The sequence below is a fragment of the Cyprinodon variegatus genome, unplaced genomic scaffold (genome assembly GCF_000732505.1).
Source record: "Cyprinodon variegatus isolate N-32 unplaced genomic scaffold, C_variegatus-1.0 Scaffold966, whole genome shotgun sequence".
NCBI lineage: Eukaryota > Metazoa > Chordata > Actinopteri > Cyprinodontiformes > Cyprinodontidae > Cyprinodon > Cyprinodon variegatus.
The window spans coordinates 289112-308466 of record NW_015151419.1 but is presented as its reverse complement, the minus strand read 5'-3'; the positions used below and the strand labels follow the sequence as shown (position 1 = coordinate 308466).

General features: G+C 39.1%; 2 protein-coding genes across 4 annotated transcripts; both read right to left on the bottom strand.

Annotated features, from left to right (window-relative positions):
* Nucleotides 1-432: 432 nt before the first annotated feature.
* On the bottom strand, nucleotides 433-7237 carry LOC107100386. 3 transcript variants are annotated; one of them, XM_015398845.1, is made up of 4 exons: nucleotides 7053-7191; nucleotides 3245-3731; nucleotides 1109-1148; nucleotides 433-985 (listed from the first exon to the last, which is right to left on the bottom strand). In XM_015398845.1, exons 2-4 carry the CDS (start codon nucleotides 3719-3721, stop codon nucleotides 672-674), a joined length of 831 nt encoding a protein of 276 aa, XP_015254331.1. In that variant the 5' UTR covers nucleotides 3722-3731; nucleotides 7053-7191; the 3' UTR covers nucleotides 433-671. The 3 variants fall into 3 exon arrangements, with proteins under 3 accessions (XP_015254331.1, XP_015254330.1, XP_015254329.1); XM_015398844.1 differs by having other exon boundaries at nucleotides 434-1148; nucleotides 7150-7237; XM_015398843.1 differs by having other exon boundaries at nucleotides 440-1148.
* A 1836-nt stretch (nucleotides 7238-9073) lies between these two features.
* On the bottom strand, nucleotides 9074-18358 carry LOC107100383 (ligand-dependent nuclear receptor-interacting factor 1-like). Its single transcript, XM_015398838.1, has 3 exons — nucleotides 18043-18358; nucleotides 13976-15671; nucleotides 9074-10438 (listed from the first exon to the last, which is right to left on the bottom strand). The coding sequence occupies exons 1-3, from the start codon at nucleotides 18048-18050 to the stop codon at nucleotides 9671-9673; spliced, it is 2472 nt and encodes an 823-aa protein (XP_015254324.1). The 5' UTR covers nucleotides 18051-18358; the 3' UTR covers nucleotides 9074-9670.
* Between the last annotated feature and the right edge of the window lie 997 nt (nucleotides 18359-19355).

The following is a 19355-nucleotide window of genomic DNA, read 5'->3' as shown; positions in this document are numbered from 1 at the left end:
TAAGTATTTCACTCATTCAATAACTGAAAGAACTGTTTACTTAAACCTTGTCTCTTTAGTATGTTTTTACATTCAGATCCAGAGGACCTCCATCATCAGTAGGACTAGCATCCTTAGAAAAGATAAGTATTTCACTCATTCAAGAACTGAAGGAACTGTTTACTTAAACTCTGTCTCTTTACTATGTCTTTACATTCAGATCCAGAGGACATCCATCAATAGGAGGACCAGCATCCACAAAAAAGATTAGTATTTACCTCACTCTTCAACTCTTTCTATAACTGAAGGAACTGTTTACTTAAACCATCAGCAAGAATGTGCAATTGAAATACACATAGGCAGCAGTTCTGCTATTGGGGAAAGAACAGCAGACTATGCATTCAGAAACACCAGAGCTAATATGTATAAATGGGATAGTATTACATTTTAGCTGAAAAAAAAAAAACTGTCAAAGATATAAGCTCATTATAGTTACATTTTGTTTTTATTTTTTTTTCAAACCATAGATTCCAGACCATAAAGTTTATCCATTACAATACATGACAAAAGATTGGTCTTTGAAAAGCACTAGACCAGTCATAAAGGTTCCAAGCTTGTTGAAACATATCCATCAATGAGCTTAGAGTTTATCAACAGGTCATGATGGCCAGAAAGAAGAGCCAGATGTCCCATCAGGACAGCAGGTTGTTGAGAGCAGCTTCACTCTGCATGAATTTGGCCTTCAGCTGAGCAATCCTCTCCTCTTGCTCCAGCTCATTAAAGTCAAAGTCCATGTGTCTCGACGTTGAGGCAGCAGCTGCATGCAGAGACTCCGGCATCTTCAACTCATCCTGACCTCGGGTCTGATCACCGTCCATGTCACCCGTCCAGGCCCCTTCCTCACCCAAGTTTATCCTCTCATGTTCTCCACTCGTCCTGCTGGTCGGGTTCCTCTGATTCTCATGACGGTATGAAAGCTGGAGAGCCGTTTGCTCCGAGTCCAGCCCTGACGCATTAACACACTGACTGTTAGCGTCTGCTCTGTGCCCACTGGGAGAAGGACGGAGGGGCGCCCCGACTGTGGAAGCACCTTTTTTCATTATAGCCTTCAGAGAGCTCATTACTTTACCTGCATCAGGTTTTATCTTTCTTCTGCTGCTTCCCAGCTCCTGAAAAACAGACAGAACAACATCAACATGACATTGTTTTCAAAGGAATGGTCTCACAGCAAACATCTCATCTTCTCCAGTAAATATATGGATTGTTTTACATTTTTATTCTCAGGGTAGAATTTCACATTTTAATTTTTTTAAACAGGGTGGCTCAAAGAATGCCATCCACCCCTCTGAACCACTTTGCTGAAACAATTAACTAGATTAATAATGATTAATGGATTGAAATAATCAACTCATTCACTAAATAAGTAATGACCTAGTCTAATTTAGTAATCGATTAATCATTAATTGGATTATAGACAGTAAAACATGCCTTTAGCCAACAGGGTGACCCGCCTTGAGCAGTAATTGAATCAAAATTGTAAAAACGTGTATAATTTTGCATTTAAGAATAAAAAAAAAAAATAAAAAAAACTCAATATACTCTAATCAGAACTCCTCAAGTGGAAAAGTTTTAGCTTCACCTGGTTTAATTTTGTAAAAAAGTCTTTATGGAATATTTGGCTGTCCAATTATGAATTGATTAATCGAGAAAAATAATCAACAGCTTCATTGATTTGCAAAATAATCTTTTATTTGTAGCCCTAGTTGAAACAAAAACAAAGACTGTTTTAGCAGCCAAGCACAGTCCTGCACAGCAGACTTCTTAACCTATTTTAATGTATGAAAATACCGTTTCCTCTTCATTTTCATATCCTCCAAGCCCTGAATACTTTCGACTGGAGCTTTATAAAGGAAGAGTTTAAACTGAAACCTATACTGATCATGCTATCCTATTTTGCATGGTTAAAATGACCTTATTAGGAATAATTCTCTTCAAGCCACATGATGGAAATTGCATTTCTTCCATTTACCATTCAATGCGTTGTTAGTAGAAGTCAGTATAATGGAAAACTAAATAAAACCAGCGGCTACAGTCAGCACATTTTCTCCATTAGCCGCTGATTCCTTACAGGAAACTTAGGAGGAACGCTTTGCGCGGTGTGAAGGGAACTTTGAGCATTATTCAGACCCGCATGTCTTAGGAACATTCAGCCCAGCAGCTGTGCACCGATTGAGAACTTTAACTTTCAAACTGTTTGAAGAAGCTCTGTTCAACAGCCATAGAGGCCATACTGGCAAAATAAAACCAGCATAAGAAATAAAGAATGTAAACGTTAAGTGCAGGTGTGAATTCAGCCATGTTTGTTCACTATAAAGAGCAACAAAGGGGGCCAAGATCTACTCTAGATTATTCAAAACAATGTGCAGATATTGTACTACACCACCTTGAGGTAGAGCATCCAAAAACATCTATCCAACAGTGATGACGATGATATCATTCACATCCTTAAATGGTAATTTATCAAACTCAAAACAAGTTTAAGAAAATAATGGTTGTTTGTTCCTGAGTAAAAATTGAGACTTGAGAAATAAATAAATAACTATATTAGAGTCCAAAGGGACTAAAAAAAACAAAGAATATCATCCAGAAAACATCTGGATGAATCTGTAGACTTTGGGGAAACAATCTTATAGTTAGATGTGAAAAAAGCTACATTTTGATATAAAGCAAACACAGCACATCAGAAACAGAGCCAGAGACTTGACAGTTAAACATGGTGGTGGTAGTGTGTTGATTGGGGCTTCTTTGCTTCCTCTAAACATGGATAAACAGCCATCACTGATACAGGAGATGTCATTAAAAACAGTAATCATGAGTACAGAACCAAACCCGCCTCTGACAGTCAAACATGGTGGGGGTAGTAGAGTAGTCTGGGTCCACTTTCCTTTGTATTTAAAATGTTTCTTTGATTTTTAAGCATGCTTGATGAGCTGGAGAATATAAGAGAAACAAAAGGAGAAAAATCTGCAACATAACTGGGGTTTGTGTAAGAATTTGATCTGGTTTGTTTTATTCCCTTTAACTGAATCCAATTCCGGACCTAATCACACCGATGCTTCTTCAGATCTATAATATTCTGAATGGACTCGTTACAGAACCATCCTGCTAACCAGCATTAGTCATTAGCCTGTGGATCATGGTCGGGTCCCACAGGTCTGCTGGAGGTTTTCATAGACGTTACCTCTTATTTCACTTGTTAAATTACCTTGGTGGTGCGAGCAGATGACCGATCCTCTGCCTTCTGTCGTCTTTTCCTGCCCTTCCTGATACAGAGGTAAATCTGCCCATTGTAGATGACAACAGCATCTTGATTGGCCTGCAGTGCCAAGTCCTGGCATAGAGGTTGTTTCTTAGGTAAAGGTTTCCCTGCAGGGACGTTCTTCAGCACCTCCCTGGCTGCTCGATTGGATGAGACAAAGGACATTTTCAAAGGACTGCCCTGAAACTCTGTGCCCAGGAATTCAGCCAAACGTTTCCCCTTGTGTCCCTCTCCTTTTCGTCCAATCACAGCTGGACAAATCCAGATCACCTCTGAGGAGTCAGTGGGCTTCCTGGAGGAGTCGCCGTCAGAAACAGTGAGGCCTATTCTCCTGAGGATTGAGTTAGGTAAACTCTTCAGGGGGATGTTCTTCACCTCCGCCTCCATAGGGATGTGGATTTCCCATTCGTTACAGACCTCCATGCTGCTCAGTCTACAAAGAATAAAGCAACAATAAATCTACATGACATACAGTAACATTCCAACTGTGACTGCTTTTGTTATTAAAGGATAATATGAATCCAGCAAAAACAAAACATAGGCTCTGTTCAAATTCATGGTCTGCGTCCTTCAAGGACGCGGTCCTATGGAAGCGAATCGTTTCATTATTTCAAATGAAAAAGCATTTCCAGAAATGCTTTTTAATTTTAAGAATGTGGCTGCATTGTTTGACTCATAAATGAAATTAGTAATCAATAATCCTGTTTACATTTTCATTTTCTTCTTTAACACTGCTCATCCTTTTACTTAATTAAAATGAAAAAGAAAAAGACATTTGAGATTTATTTTTCAAAATGTACCCCAGCAAATACATACCAAAATTCAATTTGGAATGTAAAATTTGTAAAATTTGAAGAAGAAAATGCAAATGCAAGTAGGATGATTGATTACTAATTTCATTTATGAGTCAAACAATGCAGCCACTTTCTTAAAATGAAAAAGCATTTCTGGAAATGCTTTTTCCTTCTCAAATTTTACATTTCAAATTGAATTTTGGTATGTATTTGCTGGGGTTAATTTTGAAGAATAAATCTCAAATGTCTTTTTCTTCATTTTAATTAAGTAAAAGGATGAACAGTGTTGAAGATGAAAATGTAAACAGGATTATTGATTACTAATTTCATTTATGAGTCAACCAATGCAGCCACATTCTTTAAATGAAAAAGCATTTCCAGAAATGCTTTTTCATTTGAAATATGGTAACGATTCGCTTCCATACGTGGTCTACCTGGACTGGATCCTTTGAAGTCCCTGAAATTATGAAGGCCGGATGATTTTGGCTGTGAATTTAAACAGGTCTTTTTGTCTCAACAGTGATAGTTGAGACAAAAAGCAGGAAAAGAATGAATATCGAAGTTTTCAAAACAGTTTCTTTATTTTTTTTTTTATTGTAAAGCGATCAAATACTACACTCACGAGAATCCAGAGTGGAATAAAGGTGCCAACCACCGGAAGCATGAACAAATAAAAGCAAATGTATTGATAGAAACCTTAGTCAGTAATTTGGCTACTTTGGGCACTGTACCAAAATCACGTTTTCTCCAAGCACACTGCTCACGAAAACCTTTGGGGAACAAACATGCTTCAACTTATTCAGTCTGAATTTGCATGAGTTATAGTTAAGATGTGGATCTATAAACTCTGAGGGTTCATCCAGAGTTTCATGGTGTTTTGCAGTTTTATTTTGGATAAAAATTTGGTTAGGCTAAATATATTCTAGTTTTTTTTTTAAATGTCACCATGTCTGATTTATTGGTGATTAAACAAATAGTGGTTCCACCTGAAAAATATCCCTCAACGCCTTTCTGTTATACAAATACAAACAATTGTATTTAGTTTGGGAGCTGTACTTGCTTTAATTCAGATATGTAATTTCAGGCAGAATTTGCTCCTAAGACCCCCTGAGCTTAAGGGGTTAGAGTTTAGTCAGAAAAAAGCTTTTAAAATGTTTTTTTCTGTTACATTGAGGTGAGAGAAGGATGATTATAAAGCTAAGGCTGCAAATACTTTTACAAGGCACTGAATTCACAATCATTAAACCTCTAATGGCAGACTGGTAACTGTCAACATCTTTGTTTAAAATGTTATATGCTTCCTTTTTCCAATCCATCATCATCCAATATCTCTGTGAAAACGCTGGGTCAGATATGTGCAAAAAATGTCCGCTTGCTGAGTCCATGTTTATTTGGTTCTTTGATGGTAAACAGACGGGCGGAATGAGAGATGATTAGAGGAGAATGAATTTACGCAATAAAATCTTTCTATAAACTTAGTTAAAATCACTAAGTTTTTAGTGAAAAATCACATATTTAAGGGTTTTAAAGCACAGTATGGACAGCCCATACTGCAGATGTTAGAGCATTCGTCAGGAAGTTTTAAAACCAACAAATATTTCTGTCCCATTTACATCAGTCTATTTTAAGCCAAAAACCGTTTTGTAACTCCCAATTAAAATTGTACAAGAGAGAAAAGATACAACAGAAAAAAAGTGAGGACCATATAGTGGAAATAATATAACAGGCCCAAAATAGGTTAAGTTAGCAACAATCTGCATTTTAGATTTGCTTTTGGTCAAAGTTTTTTCTGGAGATACTAAGATGGATTTTGGATTTTGTTTATAAATCAGCACCTCTGGCGACTGTGATACATTTCATTTGCATGCCTTACACCATTTTCTCCGGTAATTAGATGCATATTGAACGTGAACGGCTCCTGATGATATAAATGTTGCAGAGCTGTGCTTGTAGAGCAGAGGATTGCTGTTGCCTTAACTGGGCTTCTTGCTTATTGGACCTCTTTATTCACAAAACCCAAAGACCCATTGATCCACTGAAAGAAGAGCTTCCGGATCATGATGAAACCACCTCCCCATGACATAAAACATCTTCAGGCAGATCTTTTTCTCATGCCAACGACACTGAAACCATCAAGACTCTTTAGAAGAATTTGGGCCAAGCCTAAAGGTTTCATTTCACTTCAAAAAGGAATCCTCGTTTTACTATATCTGATGTTTTAGTTACTTTTTCTCCAATAAGATCAAATACAGTTATCTTGCTTAAGGGTTACTATGGCAGTCTTGTATAATGAAAGTATCTTTAGAAATATATTCTCCTTAACCGTCATGTTTGTATTGGTACCAATTTAATTAACAAATTTGCATTAAGGAAGTATATTTTCCATATTGATGCTTACTTATAAACAAAAAAATATTCTGTTCAGGTGAATAAATAATTTGAAATAATTCTGCAATTATTTCAGCCTTAATTCTGAATCAATAAGGAAAATTAGTGCAGATAATTGTGATTAAATATAACTAACTGCCAGTCCTACCTGTAGCTGAAAACGATGTGATTAAGCCAAATAGACAGATATTTACAGGGTTGGTATTTGTTTTATATCAGGGGATGTTGGTGGCCACCATAAGGGCATCCAAATGTCTGGCACCGCCCCTGGTTGACAGTTCATTTTACACGATGGAGCATTTAATCTGGCTTGAATTGCCATGTAGATAAAGACTGGTTTTAAATAGTCCAGGCAAATTACTTGTTTTCCGCCGTGGAAGGGTTTGTGTGGTGACGCTGCATTTCACCCTGCGGCTCCCACGCAGGGAAAACAAATATCTGAAGTTACTTTATGGTGGAGCAAAGATTCCGCAGTTTCCTTTGGATAAAAACTATTTCAGCTTAAAGATTCTTCAAAGACACGCGGTCGATAAGATCTAACACGGTGGAAAACCAGAATAAAGCGAACTCACCTTCGGAACCAAACAGAACAAGATGCGAACGGGCCGCCGAACCCAGACAGAAGCAGCTGATATGAAGCAAAGTGTGATTAAAGGTTCCACAGCCTACCTGGATTAGGCCGTTTGTCCGGCAGGACGTTCACACCTTAGCGGTGGTACATTTCCGATTAGCTTTAAAGCCAAATATCCGGTGCGGGCCTTTCAGAATAAAAGCATCTCCAAACGCCGCTTACTAGTGATGGACTAGTCGGCGCGTGCGTGGAGCCCACCGCATCTGTGCGCGTGTCGTTTCCAGAAAGTCATGTGACCGATACAGCAGTTGTTTCTAACTGACTGATTCACTAAACTTTGATTAAAAACGTATCTGTCACCATGTTGCATCTGCTAAAAAAAGAGTCTCATCTTTTACGTTTATCATTAAAATTATGAAGAATTTTGGAGCCTAAAAAGAATAGGAACCTTTCAGCCGTTGCGTTTTTATCTTACTTTCTCGTAGTGTTTACTCTCGTTGTGTCATCGGTTATCAGTCAACTTATTTGAATTAAAGTCAATTTCCAATTGACTCTTACTTTATTTACTGTACTTATTGTGTTAAAATTTTGATTTATATTCCTATTCCACAAGCATATATTTATATATTATTTATAATTTAAAATGTATTTTTATATTATTTATTGGCTGCATCTAAAAATATCAAAGATATTTTCAATTTTAACATAGATATGAAATAATACAATATAACCTACAATTACTTCTATTATATCATTGCAGTAGGTCATCAAATCAATTCAGTCTGTCCAATCAGCTACCTGTAGTGCCTTTAAATGTCCAGCAGGTGTCAGTATTCTGTGAGACAGGAACAATGCAGTTTGACACTGTGAAAGATGACTCTTTATCACTACTGGTTAGTCTGCGGAGGCTACACTCATAAAAAATAGAAAAAATGTGTCGCAGTGTATGGAGGGTGGTCAGGTTTTTTGAATACCTTTAGAAAATAACGTTTAAGCATATATTAAGCATAATTTATAGCAAACATTTCTATATTAAAAAGTGTTTTTATGGGTGCTGTGTGGCATTTCTTCACTGTCTGGTTTTCATCAAATAAAAGAGAAAACTTAGACAAATAAAGGCAAGAAAACATCATCCTGTTTGTAGTTAATTTAACTCAGCTTATCCTGAGGCACCTTTACAGCATCAGTTAAGGTTAAACCCTTCAGAAGGCAGAGGTAGACTTTTTGTTCATGCACAGCCTATGAGAATTAATGTTTTTTTATAATTTGAAGTTGGACTTTCTAAACTTTAAATGCATTTAACTACACGTAAGGCAAATAGGGAATAAGATTTCAATTTGCATGTTTTCTAACAAAAACAAGGAATTGTTGTGCTGCTGTATAAAGCCTCGTACGCGACGCTATTTCTGACATTTTGAATTGAAAAAGCTTCCTGGATGGGAAGCGAAAATCCTCAAACTTAAAAAACAAAGTCCAGTGGTTCGTTTTTTTAACCTTTTTGGAAAGACTATGACCTGGATGACTGAGAATCTTCACCACACAGACATTCAAAGAAGGGAAAATTTAAAACCTTTTAAAAGCAGATTTTTCTTTTTTGGATTGAGCATCTAAATAAAAATTTAACTCCATCGCCTCCAGTCAGCATCACAGTTGTGGCATGTATAAAAAGCATCTCCAGCGGTTCAATCTTTATGTGCAGACTTGCACATCCAGCACTTTGAGTAGATTTCCAGCTTGGTGACACTGTCAACTAAGACAGTACCGTGTGCTAGCTAGAAACAAAGACTTAGCACATGCTTACTATGCAACTTTGAAGTAAATTAAGTAAAGATTCAATAAAACACATTTTTTTCTCCAATAAATATAGTGTCTTCTTTATCAGTGTAATCAGTAAAGCAGGTTTCTGATTGGAGAGGGCAAACATTTTTGCAGCCATCTCCAGTCTCCCTTCTCTATTTCTTCACATTATTTTTTCCCTTCATTTTTTAAAAATAATGCAACAAACACTTCAATAAACTTCCATCTTTTTATAATTTTATAAAAATAAAGTATCCAAGCCATAGTGATGACAGAGGGATTTTTTTCTTTTAGGCATTACTGTAGAACAGGAACTTGAAATACAAACATTTGGACTTCAGTAGTTAAAAATAAGTTTATAAGCATGAAAACAGAAGCTGTTAGGAAAAAAATAACTGAGCAAATCTAGTTTAAAGTAGAGTTGTACAGAAGCTGATCCATCTAAACTAGCAGACCTGTCTGAACAGGCAGGTTAGAGAACCTGATAGACCAACAGAGGTAGCCTGCAGTAAAAACTATCACTGGAACACGGATCTACAGTAGAACGCACTTTAGGAGGTACCAGGGGACAAACATTGGAGCTGCAGCAGGCTGACAGGCTGTTTCTTATAGTGCCGCCATGTTGGCTCCATTATTTTTAATAAACAAGTAGAACCAATAGAAAAGCAATGACAGACTTATAACCTCAGATATAAAGAAAAAAATAAGTTGTTTGTTTGGTTAGTAGAGCTTTTAACAGACTGAAGGAGTTAAATGACCAGGACTGAATAATTTGTTTTAGTTTGGAGGTAAAACAGGACCTCTATCTGTCCCAGTTCTTTGTTATGGTAATTTATGCTGCTTCTTTGCCTGATGTTGACTGTGTCTCATGATCTGCTCGTGTCTTTTCAGGCCATTAGAGTCTGTGGATGAGCCGCTGCTAGCAGAAGTCTTGTGTACTTTACAGCTGGGGTAGCCGATCCCGGTAGACGTCCTTCCATCTTTCCTTGAAGCCTTCGTCCTTCCTCCTCCTTTACTCATCCCCTCTATTGTTGACGTCCAACTCTCCACCTCTTCCCAAGAGGTGGCGGATTTAATAACAGGATGCAGAATAGTCGGTACGCAGCAGAGACACATGGTGCGTTTCCGTGTCCGTCCAACTCGCCTCGTGCTTGGGTTGATGTCCCCACATTTCTGCGTTTGGGGATGGACATGTGTGTCCTGTAACTGAGGGATGTAATTTTCATCAGTGAAATCCTCGTCTATGGGTTCCACATATCCAATCACAGACTCGTCTTCCGGTGAGAAGGAGTTTTCCAAACCAGAACAGCAGTTCTCCTTCGATGCACACTGTTCCAGTTCAGTTAGGACTTTAACATCCACTTTATCTTTAAAATTAATTCTCAACGTCCCAACACCCTCTACTGGAACTCTGGATTTAGTATGAGGAAACTGAGCAGGGAGACGCCAATGTGGCGCTTCATCCACCCTCTGAAGGCAAATTTTCACATCAGCTGTAATCCCAAATATGTTCCTAAGCTGGTGGTCGGACCTTTGACAGAGTTCTGATGCTGATGACGAAGTCTGATCAGGAGCGGGTTGTTCAGAGTTCTGCAGGACAGAAAAATGTGAGAAATTAAACATTCAATTCAATAAAATGTATTTATATAGCTCCAATTAACAACACATTATCTCAAGGAACTTTACAGTTCACCAGGTCATACAGTCTGATTGATTAAAAGTTTTCTATCTAAGGAAAACCAGTTGATTGCATCGATTTATTGATTCAAATACAATCCCTCACACTAAGCATGATTGTAGCGACAGTGGAGAGGAAAACCTCCCTTTTAACAGGAAGAAACCTCCAGCAGTGTGAGCGGCCATCTGCCGAGGCTGACTGGGGTTCAAGGAGACAGAAGCAGAGATAAAAAAACTGTATAAGGCGCCCCGTCCAGGAAACACACAGCCAGGCAGACGAGCTCTGAGCCAGCTCCCATGTCAGAGGATGAAGAGAGCACATCCAGTTAGTCACAGTCTAAAAAAACAGGACTACACAGAAAAACAGGCTGATCGAGAACATTGGACTGTTCAAGAACATGAGAAGAAAAGTAGAATGAAAGCATCTTTTCTTTGAGAGTCACTGAGCAGATCCGTTTCCTTAGTGAGAAAATCAGACAAAGAACGCGATTTAAAGGGAGAAGCTGAAAGGATGGACAGAGGAAAACAATCCATGTTCTGGTGCATAAATATATAATATATTCTGTTCAGTAATTAATACACTAAGAGGAGAGTTCAGGACTGAAACTCAAAATTCAAAAAAGTCTTTGTCAACCAAAAAGGGATTTTTTTTTTTTTATAAATACCTAATTCTTCCGGGTCATTAGAACCGGGTTTGAACACGAAGGACAAGCAGGAGCAGCTGGTGTTTCAGAGAAACCTCTGACTCTTTGAAGCAGAGATGGATAAACGAGGTTTAGAGAGTAAAACAGTCTGTACAGAGATCAGTATTCCAGCTCCACAATGCAGACTAATTACCTGAGAGGATAATGACCTGGTTAAGGAAACAGGATGAAGGAAAACAAGGAAGGGTTTTTACTTTCTGGACCTGGATTTTCCCCCTCTGCTTTAAAGGTGATGATGCTCAGTGGTTGTTGCTGTTCTACGTTTTAAAGGGAAAATCCCTCCTGGTCCAATCCTGTTCAGAGGTTCCAGATAAGTCTCACAACAGAAGCAGCCTTTTAGGTCCCCAACTCTGACCCCCAGATTCCACATACTCCGTCAGCGCTCTGCCCCGCCCCGCTCACATATGTCGTGCGGATTACTTGTCTGTCATGTTAATCAATGAGAACTGTTCTACATCCACTGCCACTCCTCCGCACATCACCGTCCACGTACGCCTTCTCCATCCGTCAACATAGAAATACGGAGCAGAGCTATTTTTTGCTCCAGTCCGGCCAGGTAAAGATCTGCAACTGTAATTGCACCAAACAGGAAAAACAACGGCAAGAACATCCAGTTTGTCAAATTACAATATGGTAACGACGGCTTTGTAATTACAAATTAGAGCTTAATTCTTATATATTCCCAAAAACTAAGGCCGTTTAATTAAATTCTTGGATGCAAACTCTTGGTACTTCCAAATACCAGGAAGCAGATTTCTCATCTCAATCAAAATATTTATTTTATACTCCGAGGCTTAAAAGTTTTTAAAAAATCCAGTCAAGAGAAAATTTTTATCACAGGCCTGGATGAAGAGATTCTGAGTTTGGAAGTAAAGAACAATCATAGTTCATACAAAACAATTTTGTACAAAACCCTAGTTATCAGTTACAAAAATCCCAACGAAAAGACACCACACATATGCTGGATTCAGATGTGGATTTTTTTAAATGTGTCATATTAAAGTAGGCGTTCATTTCCGCATGTTTTGCTCCTACAAATTTAATAATAATATCGTGCCTGATCTCCTCGAGCTCTGAGGAAGTCGGAGCGGAGCAGGACGGGAGGAACAGTGGAGGCTGCAGGCTTTGATTATCGCAGGCGGTCTGGAGCGAACCACAGCGGGGCGGCGACTGAGGAGCCGTTTCTCAATGTGCGTTCTTGAGCGTTCTCATGTACTCGTGACACGCCATTTGCCTCAGCCCGAGCACTGTTCCAATTGCCGAGAACGCCAGACTGAGAACGCATTAAATCCCCGGATGTTGTTCTCGCCCCGCCCTCTTTACCCAGCATGCATCAGAGCAGACTTGTCCGTTCTTGAGACTGACAGCTGTCCCAGCATGCACTGCGGCAGCAGCAACTTTCAATGGAGCGCTCTATTGAAAGTTAAAAGTTCTCTTTTCTGTTGCTGTTGTTCAATAAAAGTACGTTTTAAGATCATTTGAGGCGAGAATATTATACTTTAAAGCATCATTATATGGCCTATTTACCGATTTAACGAGTAATTTAAAAAAAAGAATTCCGAAGTTTCCGAGAACATGAGTACGTACTCGCGTTCTAGTGAATAGAGAAACGGCCTGGATGTGGGATTTCGAGGGGATGCTGTTTCCCAGCCTTCTTCACAACAGATAAATGGAAGATCTGCACCATCTTGCTGCAAACACTGAAAAATCTGAGCTTCCTCAGGAGGAGCAGTTGGCTCCTTGGGATTTCTCCAATCATCCGGTTACATTTAGAATTACAATTGAAGAATTGGTTTGAACACGGTGGAATAATCCTCACTTTACAAACCGTAGAGATTTTACTCAACCTTGAGATGATGAGGTGGCGAAGATGTTTTACCGACAGATTCATTAGGCTCAACCAAAACATCCAAGTTTAGAGACAATCTACATGAATATATAAAGAACGAAGCCATCGCCTGCTGCTGCTTAAAAATAAAAACAAGTCAAAAGTCTCCATGAAACTTGCCTTGTAAAAGCTCCATCTGGGGCCCTAATGAGTTACTGGTCCCTCAGGTATGCAGGGAGCAGCTGGTAAACCGGAAACCCCTAAACTCAAAGTTCCCATATTAACATGGCCAATCCAGGCATCTTTTCAGACTGTGCTCCTTCCTATGGAGCAGCCAGGGACCTCAAAACAAACTTTTTGCTAACATCTATTTTTATTTCAACATCCAGAAATCACAATGTGTTTCTATCTAATGTTGTATAGTTTTATAACAGTCTGATCTATGGTCTAAAATGAAAAGAATCTTGCTTACAACATGGAAATACGTAGGTGTGATGGAGACCTTTGTGGATCTCAGTCTGCATGTAACTGCTGCATTTATAGATTTATAAATTAAAACTAGCAGTGAAACAATTAACTGGATAAATCGATTATTGAAATAATCGTCAACTAATTTAGTAATCGTTAACTGGAGGAAAGAGACTCTAAAAAAAAAAGAACCTTTGTTGATCTGACTTTTAATAGCCAAATAATCATTAGTTGCAGCCCTAATTAAGAAGTTCTTTTATGAATGATACAAATGCTGACATGTCAAGCTGTTTGAAAGGATAAAGTTTACCTTCCTACCCCAAACTAAAGGAACAAGCTTTCAGAAACCCCCTCAGACCAGAGAATAAACTGGAGGATCATCTGCAAACTGAAGAAATCCTCCTTCAACCTTGTTTCTCCCTGAGAGTTAAGTGGAAGAAGTGGCCTCACCTGCACTGTTGGAGAACTTTCTTCCTTGTTGATATTTGCCAAGTCTACCGTCTCTGCATCTGTCTCCATGGTTACCAGCTGCTGGTCTGGGTTCCTCTCCAGCCTCTTACTGGTTAAACTTTCAGAAGCATCCTTCTCTGTTGGACTAACAACACATTCCTCCCGGCTGACAGACGTGTTCTGGACCCGTTCTCCGTCTCTTGCAGGTAAAACATTGGTTCTGCTGTTAGAGCCGTCAACTCCCAACTGCTCCTTCCCTGTTGAGCAAGACTTGGACTTGGGGGGAACATAAGAGACGAAAATTACATTATCCTCATCTCCAGGGTTATTCTCAGGCATGTAAGAGGATGGAGAGCCGTCATCATCACAAAGATCAATCACTTCATCAGCTGAAGTTACAGGCGACTTGCCGACTGTTGTGAGGATGACTGACTGTTGCGAGGACGAAGGAACACTCTGTGTGGCTGCAGGGGATTCAAAAGATGAGCCACCCCTTTTGGTTACATAAAACAGCCTTCCATCGTATGTTAGCCATGGACGTTCTGATGCAGTTTTATTTAAAGAGGCGGGATTTCCTGAGGAGGCGGATTCAGATGAAAGAGGTTTTATGGAGGCATGTCCATCATTGCAGCTGTTTATGTCTTCTATCACCCACCGAATTGGACTGTTGGGTGTTTTAGAGAGCTTTGGAATCAGTTTTAACTTTGGGCCTCCTCCGGCCTGCGGAGGCAAACCACAGTTAAACTCCCGGGTTTTGCCACTGTTGCTATTAGAGTTATACTTATTCATAATTTCTGCCAGGTTTCTGAGTCTATCAGCGGCAGAACCGATCGTTTTTGTTACCTCTTGGTGCCTTGTGTTGCCAGGTGACACAAAGATGACAGTGGGGGAGCTCTCTCTGGCAGAGAAGCATGCTGAAGGAGCAAAGATTGGCTCCTTGACATCTGGCCTTCCATTGGATAATTTATTTTTCTGGCTTTGTTCTTTAGGGATGATTTTATGGACATCTGACTGGTGGACGGCAGGAGACGCCGCTGTCACTTGAGGCTCAAGGGAACATCCTACTGATGGAGATCCAGTCTGGGGTACTTTGGCTGATGGATTCACAGTCTGCTGCTGAGGACTTTGTTTATGTAAGGAGTCTCTATGAGAGGAGTCCATCTGAGAGGGCGACACGTTCCCAGAAGAAACCGGTTTGCTGGTAAACTCTGGAGAGGCTTTCGGGAGCAATGGTTTATATACACTGAAGGCTTTCTTAGGAGTCGCAATCAGGCGCGGCTGTCCACTGGTACTTAAAGGGGTCTGGGTCGGCAAAGACTTAGGGCCAATTATATGGACAGACTGTTCATTGGTCCGTTGGAAAGCCACCTGGATTGGAGAATGTCCATTGATTATCTGGACAGGGGTCTGAGTTGGACAAGTCTGCCCATTGTTTTTTTGGATAGGCATCTGGGTAGGTATAAACTGGGCATTGATGATCGGAACCGGTGTCAGGGTAGAGTGGGACATTGTATTGCTCCTAACAGGGATCTGAGTGGGGAATGACGTCGGAGTCAAGTGGGAATGTCCCTTGCTTCTTTGAACAGCTGCCTGGGTTGGGGAAGGCTGTCCATTGCGTCTCGGGATAGGAATCAGCTTCATTATATTGTTCCCATCGGCTCCGACAGTCAGCATTGCCTGATAGAGAACACTGCTCCTATTCAGAAAAAAAAACAGAACAAAGTCAAAGCATCAGAGAAATACTGAAGTACCACAAATCAATCAGCTACAAACATTCCTCTACAGCAGCAGGGGTGGCGATTCCAGTTCCTGGGGGCCGGTGTCCCGCTCCTGCTAGATCCACCCATGGTCCAACACAGCTGAATCAAAGGGCTGTATTACCTCCTCAATATGCACTCAGTTCCTACAGACTCCTCTTAATCATCTCATTATTGATTGAGGTTTGATCAACCAAAAGCAGGATCCTGGCCCTCAGGAACTGGATCTGCTGCTCTACAGTCCTGTTTGAAGACCTTTGGAGCTCAATGGAAATGTGTGTAATGGCTACAGATACAGACAATTGCTCTAAACCAATAATTTAGAATTATCAAAATATCACAAACCAAACCATAATGACAACATTCCAGTTTAAGTGGGTTCAAACTGGAATGGAGTATTTAGGTATTAGACTTAACCCAGATTTGGCTACTATAATTGACATGAATATATCCCCTCTTCTTAAGACGATTAAGCTGAATCTGGAAAAGTGGAGGATGATTAACCTAACATTATGGGGAAAAATTAATGTAATTAAAATGATGGTCTCCACTCAATTTAATTATATCTCAATGATGATACCAGTACAGATTTCCAACACTATTTTCAAGCAATATAACAAGTTAATCACAGAGTTTTTGTGGAATGGGAAAAGGCCAAGAATTAAGCTTCAAAAACTATTGGCCTCACGACATGTTGGTGGAATGGCGCTCCCAGATGTGGAATTATATAATATTGCCTTTGAGATTAATAAAATGGCAAGGCATTGGGGTACTGGTGGTTCCCAGCCGGGTTGGGTCAAAATTGAAGAAGGACTTGTGTGCCCATTTGGTATGGTGGAATATATGTCACAGAACACACGGGCAGGGGAGGCAAATTTAATCTTGGCTCATTCACGATGGGCGTGGGCAAGGGTGCATAAAATGTTGGGGATTTCACAATATACACAAAGCTACTCTTCTTTATGGAATTACCCCTCAATCTGCATTGGTAAAATGGTATTTCTTTGGCCAACATGGTTAGAGAAGGGCATACGTACTGTCCAGGATCTATATAGAGATCAAACATTCATGTCTTTTGAGGAACTTAAAAAACAATTTAACTTAACAGACAAAGAGAAGTTCAGTAGGAACTGTTTTTGGTCTAAGACGAGAGAATAAAGATGAAAATCTGTTGCAGGAGTTTTTTAATGCTCCACCTATTTCACACTTACGCTCTGCCTCTGCTTTCTATAACAAAATGTCAAAAACCCAAACAAAAATGTGTGAAAATCTAAGAACTAAACAAAAATGTGTGAAAATCTAAGAACTATCTGGCAGAAAGAACTTGATACAGACATTGATGACGCTGTGTGGGAAAATGTTATCTCAAACGTGGGAGGGGCTACAAGGGACGTAAGAAATAAACTTATTCACTACAAAATGGTACATAGGTATTATTTTACACCAAGTAAGTTATGTCGAATGGGTTTAATAAAGGATAACAAAAGCTGGAAGTGCAATAAAGAGGTTGGGACATTTCTCCATGCATTATGGGAGTGTCCTTTGATAATGCCCTTTTGGAAGGAGGTCTTGAAAAAATTCGAGGACTGGCTTAGTCAACCTCTACTGCACAATTTTGCCTTTTAAGAGACAAGTCATTGATGCCAGAGGGCATCCCAAAAGCTGAAGGTAGACTAATGATGACAGGTTTTCTAGTAGCAGCCAGAATTATTCTTCTTAAATGGAAGAGCCCACATAGAACAGAAATCAAGGAATGGCTTCAACTTATGTCAGAGACAGCTGCTTATGAGGTCAGGATTTCTAGGGTGCAGAAAGAGCCAAATAAGGCTAGCCAAGCATGGGGATATTTTGACTACAACGTTGGTAAAAATTCTTAGGGGTTTTGGGGTGTGATGTATGCTGTGAATATGAATATGTGCATTTCTATATCTATGAATAGGTAACTGATAAGTGCTGTCATGTTCTGTGTTGCTGCCGATGTTTATGTTTTAGTTGTTGAATGTCATATGTTTGTAACTGTGGTATAAAAGAAAAATAAATAAAAAAAACTTTAATGACAAAAAAATATCACAAACCATTTTCTAAACAGAAAATGCTAACATGCAGGGCTAATCATTAACTTCTCTGAATTTAAAGACTTCACTTTTGTCCTTCATCATATTTTACATCACATTTTAGTGCAATTTATCAGCATCAGTAATAATAATAATAACACCATTAAGCAGGACATACATACTGATTCCAATGGTTTATAACTTTCTGGTCTTTTTTTATTTGCTTTATTTCATTGCCCAGTTGTCGCCAGCATACCTGTCCATGTCGCTTCCAGCAACCAGCTTTACAATGGAGGGAACGGAAGGAGGGATCCACAGGGAACCGGCTAATTCCTGCTGTCTGCAAAGTCCGGATCCCAGATATTAGACCTGCCAGCAAACGCGACGATGGTATCCATCACCGAAACATCCCATCATCGCCAAACTAACGCTTACATTTGCTTTATACGCGACAGCTTCTATCTCAACAACACTGCAAATTCAAGTGGTCGTTTTCTTCTTCTTCGTCTTATTTTCTATTATGGCGGATCGCAAGCAACTTTAAGGTGCATACCGCCACCTACTGTTCATCCTTAATATTTCCTTCATTTCCCAGTTTCCCTCCCAACATTTCCTTCTCAATTTCTCCCTGTGCATTTGCTTCACAGATAATCGATACGTGTTCTACATTTTCTTTTTCTCCACATTCTTCACATTTATAATTATTTCCCTCCTTGTTAAATATAAATTGTCATTTAAATAGTTGTGTCCCACTCTTAACCTGATCATTATTATGTCTTCTCTTCTGTTTGTCTCATTAATATTGCTATCTAATACTGACTTTACATAACCATCTTCATTTCTAATCTTCATTCTACCTTTTTGCCTTTGTTTTTTATCTTAATAAGTTATTTCCCTTCCCCTTTTCCCAAAGGGAATTGTAATGGTTAGAGCTAATATATCTGCTTTTCATTGCCCTCCAACTCTCATGTACTAGAATTGGTTTCACGTCGTGTTCTTCTACGGTACTTAAGTTTCGCATAAGTAGCTCATTACTGCCACCTACAGCCTGCGCTTCTTGGAACGTCCTACTAGGATGCTGGAAAAATGTCAAAAAAAATAATGCAACCGTTTTGGCATCTACTTAATTATATTTAGTTACATTAGGTATGTTTTTCATGTTCTACCCTGTGTTAAATCACAAAATATGATTAAGTAGAAATTGTTTTTGTATTATAATTTTTTCAGTGTACCAGCATATCCTGTTAAAATGTAGATTTAGTCAAGATGTAATAGATGGAGAAATACCATGACTTTATTTTATTTCAGATATGTATTTTTTTATATCTGAATTTTAATTAAAAAAAATTTAAATTAAATAAAATAAGCTTTTTTGCTTTTAGAGGCAGTTATCGTACCCAAGAACTCTGTCTCAAGTGCCTCATAACAAAGGATCAATAATTATTATGTGATAACTACTTTATTAATGACTTTAAAATAAATACATCTCAGTTGTTGCTAACGGAGAGTCATGGATTTCTGATAAGGCTGCAAATAGTTGTGTTAAGAGTTTTGGTCTTGGACCTGATT

Bases quoted from the DNA above. Each gene is read 5' to 3' on its own strand.
- LOC107100386 (XM_015398844.1), bottom strand. From the start codon at position 3,721: ATGGAGGTCTGTAACGAATGGGAAATCCACATCCCTATGGAGGCGGAG. The intron at 1,149-3,244 runs GTAATTTAACAA...TCTGTTTTTCAG, and splicing joins CATCTGCTCGCACCACCAAG to GAGCTGGGAAGCAGCAGAAG.
- LOC107100383 (XM_015398838.1), bottom strand. The intron at 10,439-13,975 runs GTGAGGCCACTT...TCTGTCCTGCAG, and splicing joins AAAGTTCTCCAACAGTGCAG to AACTCTGAACAACCCGCTCC.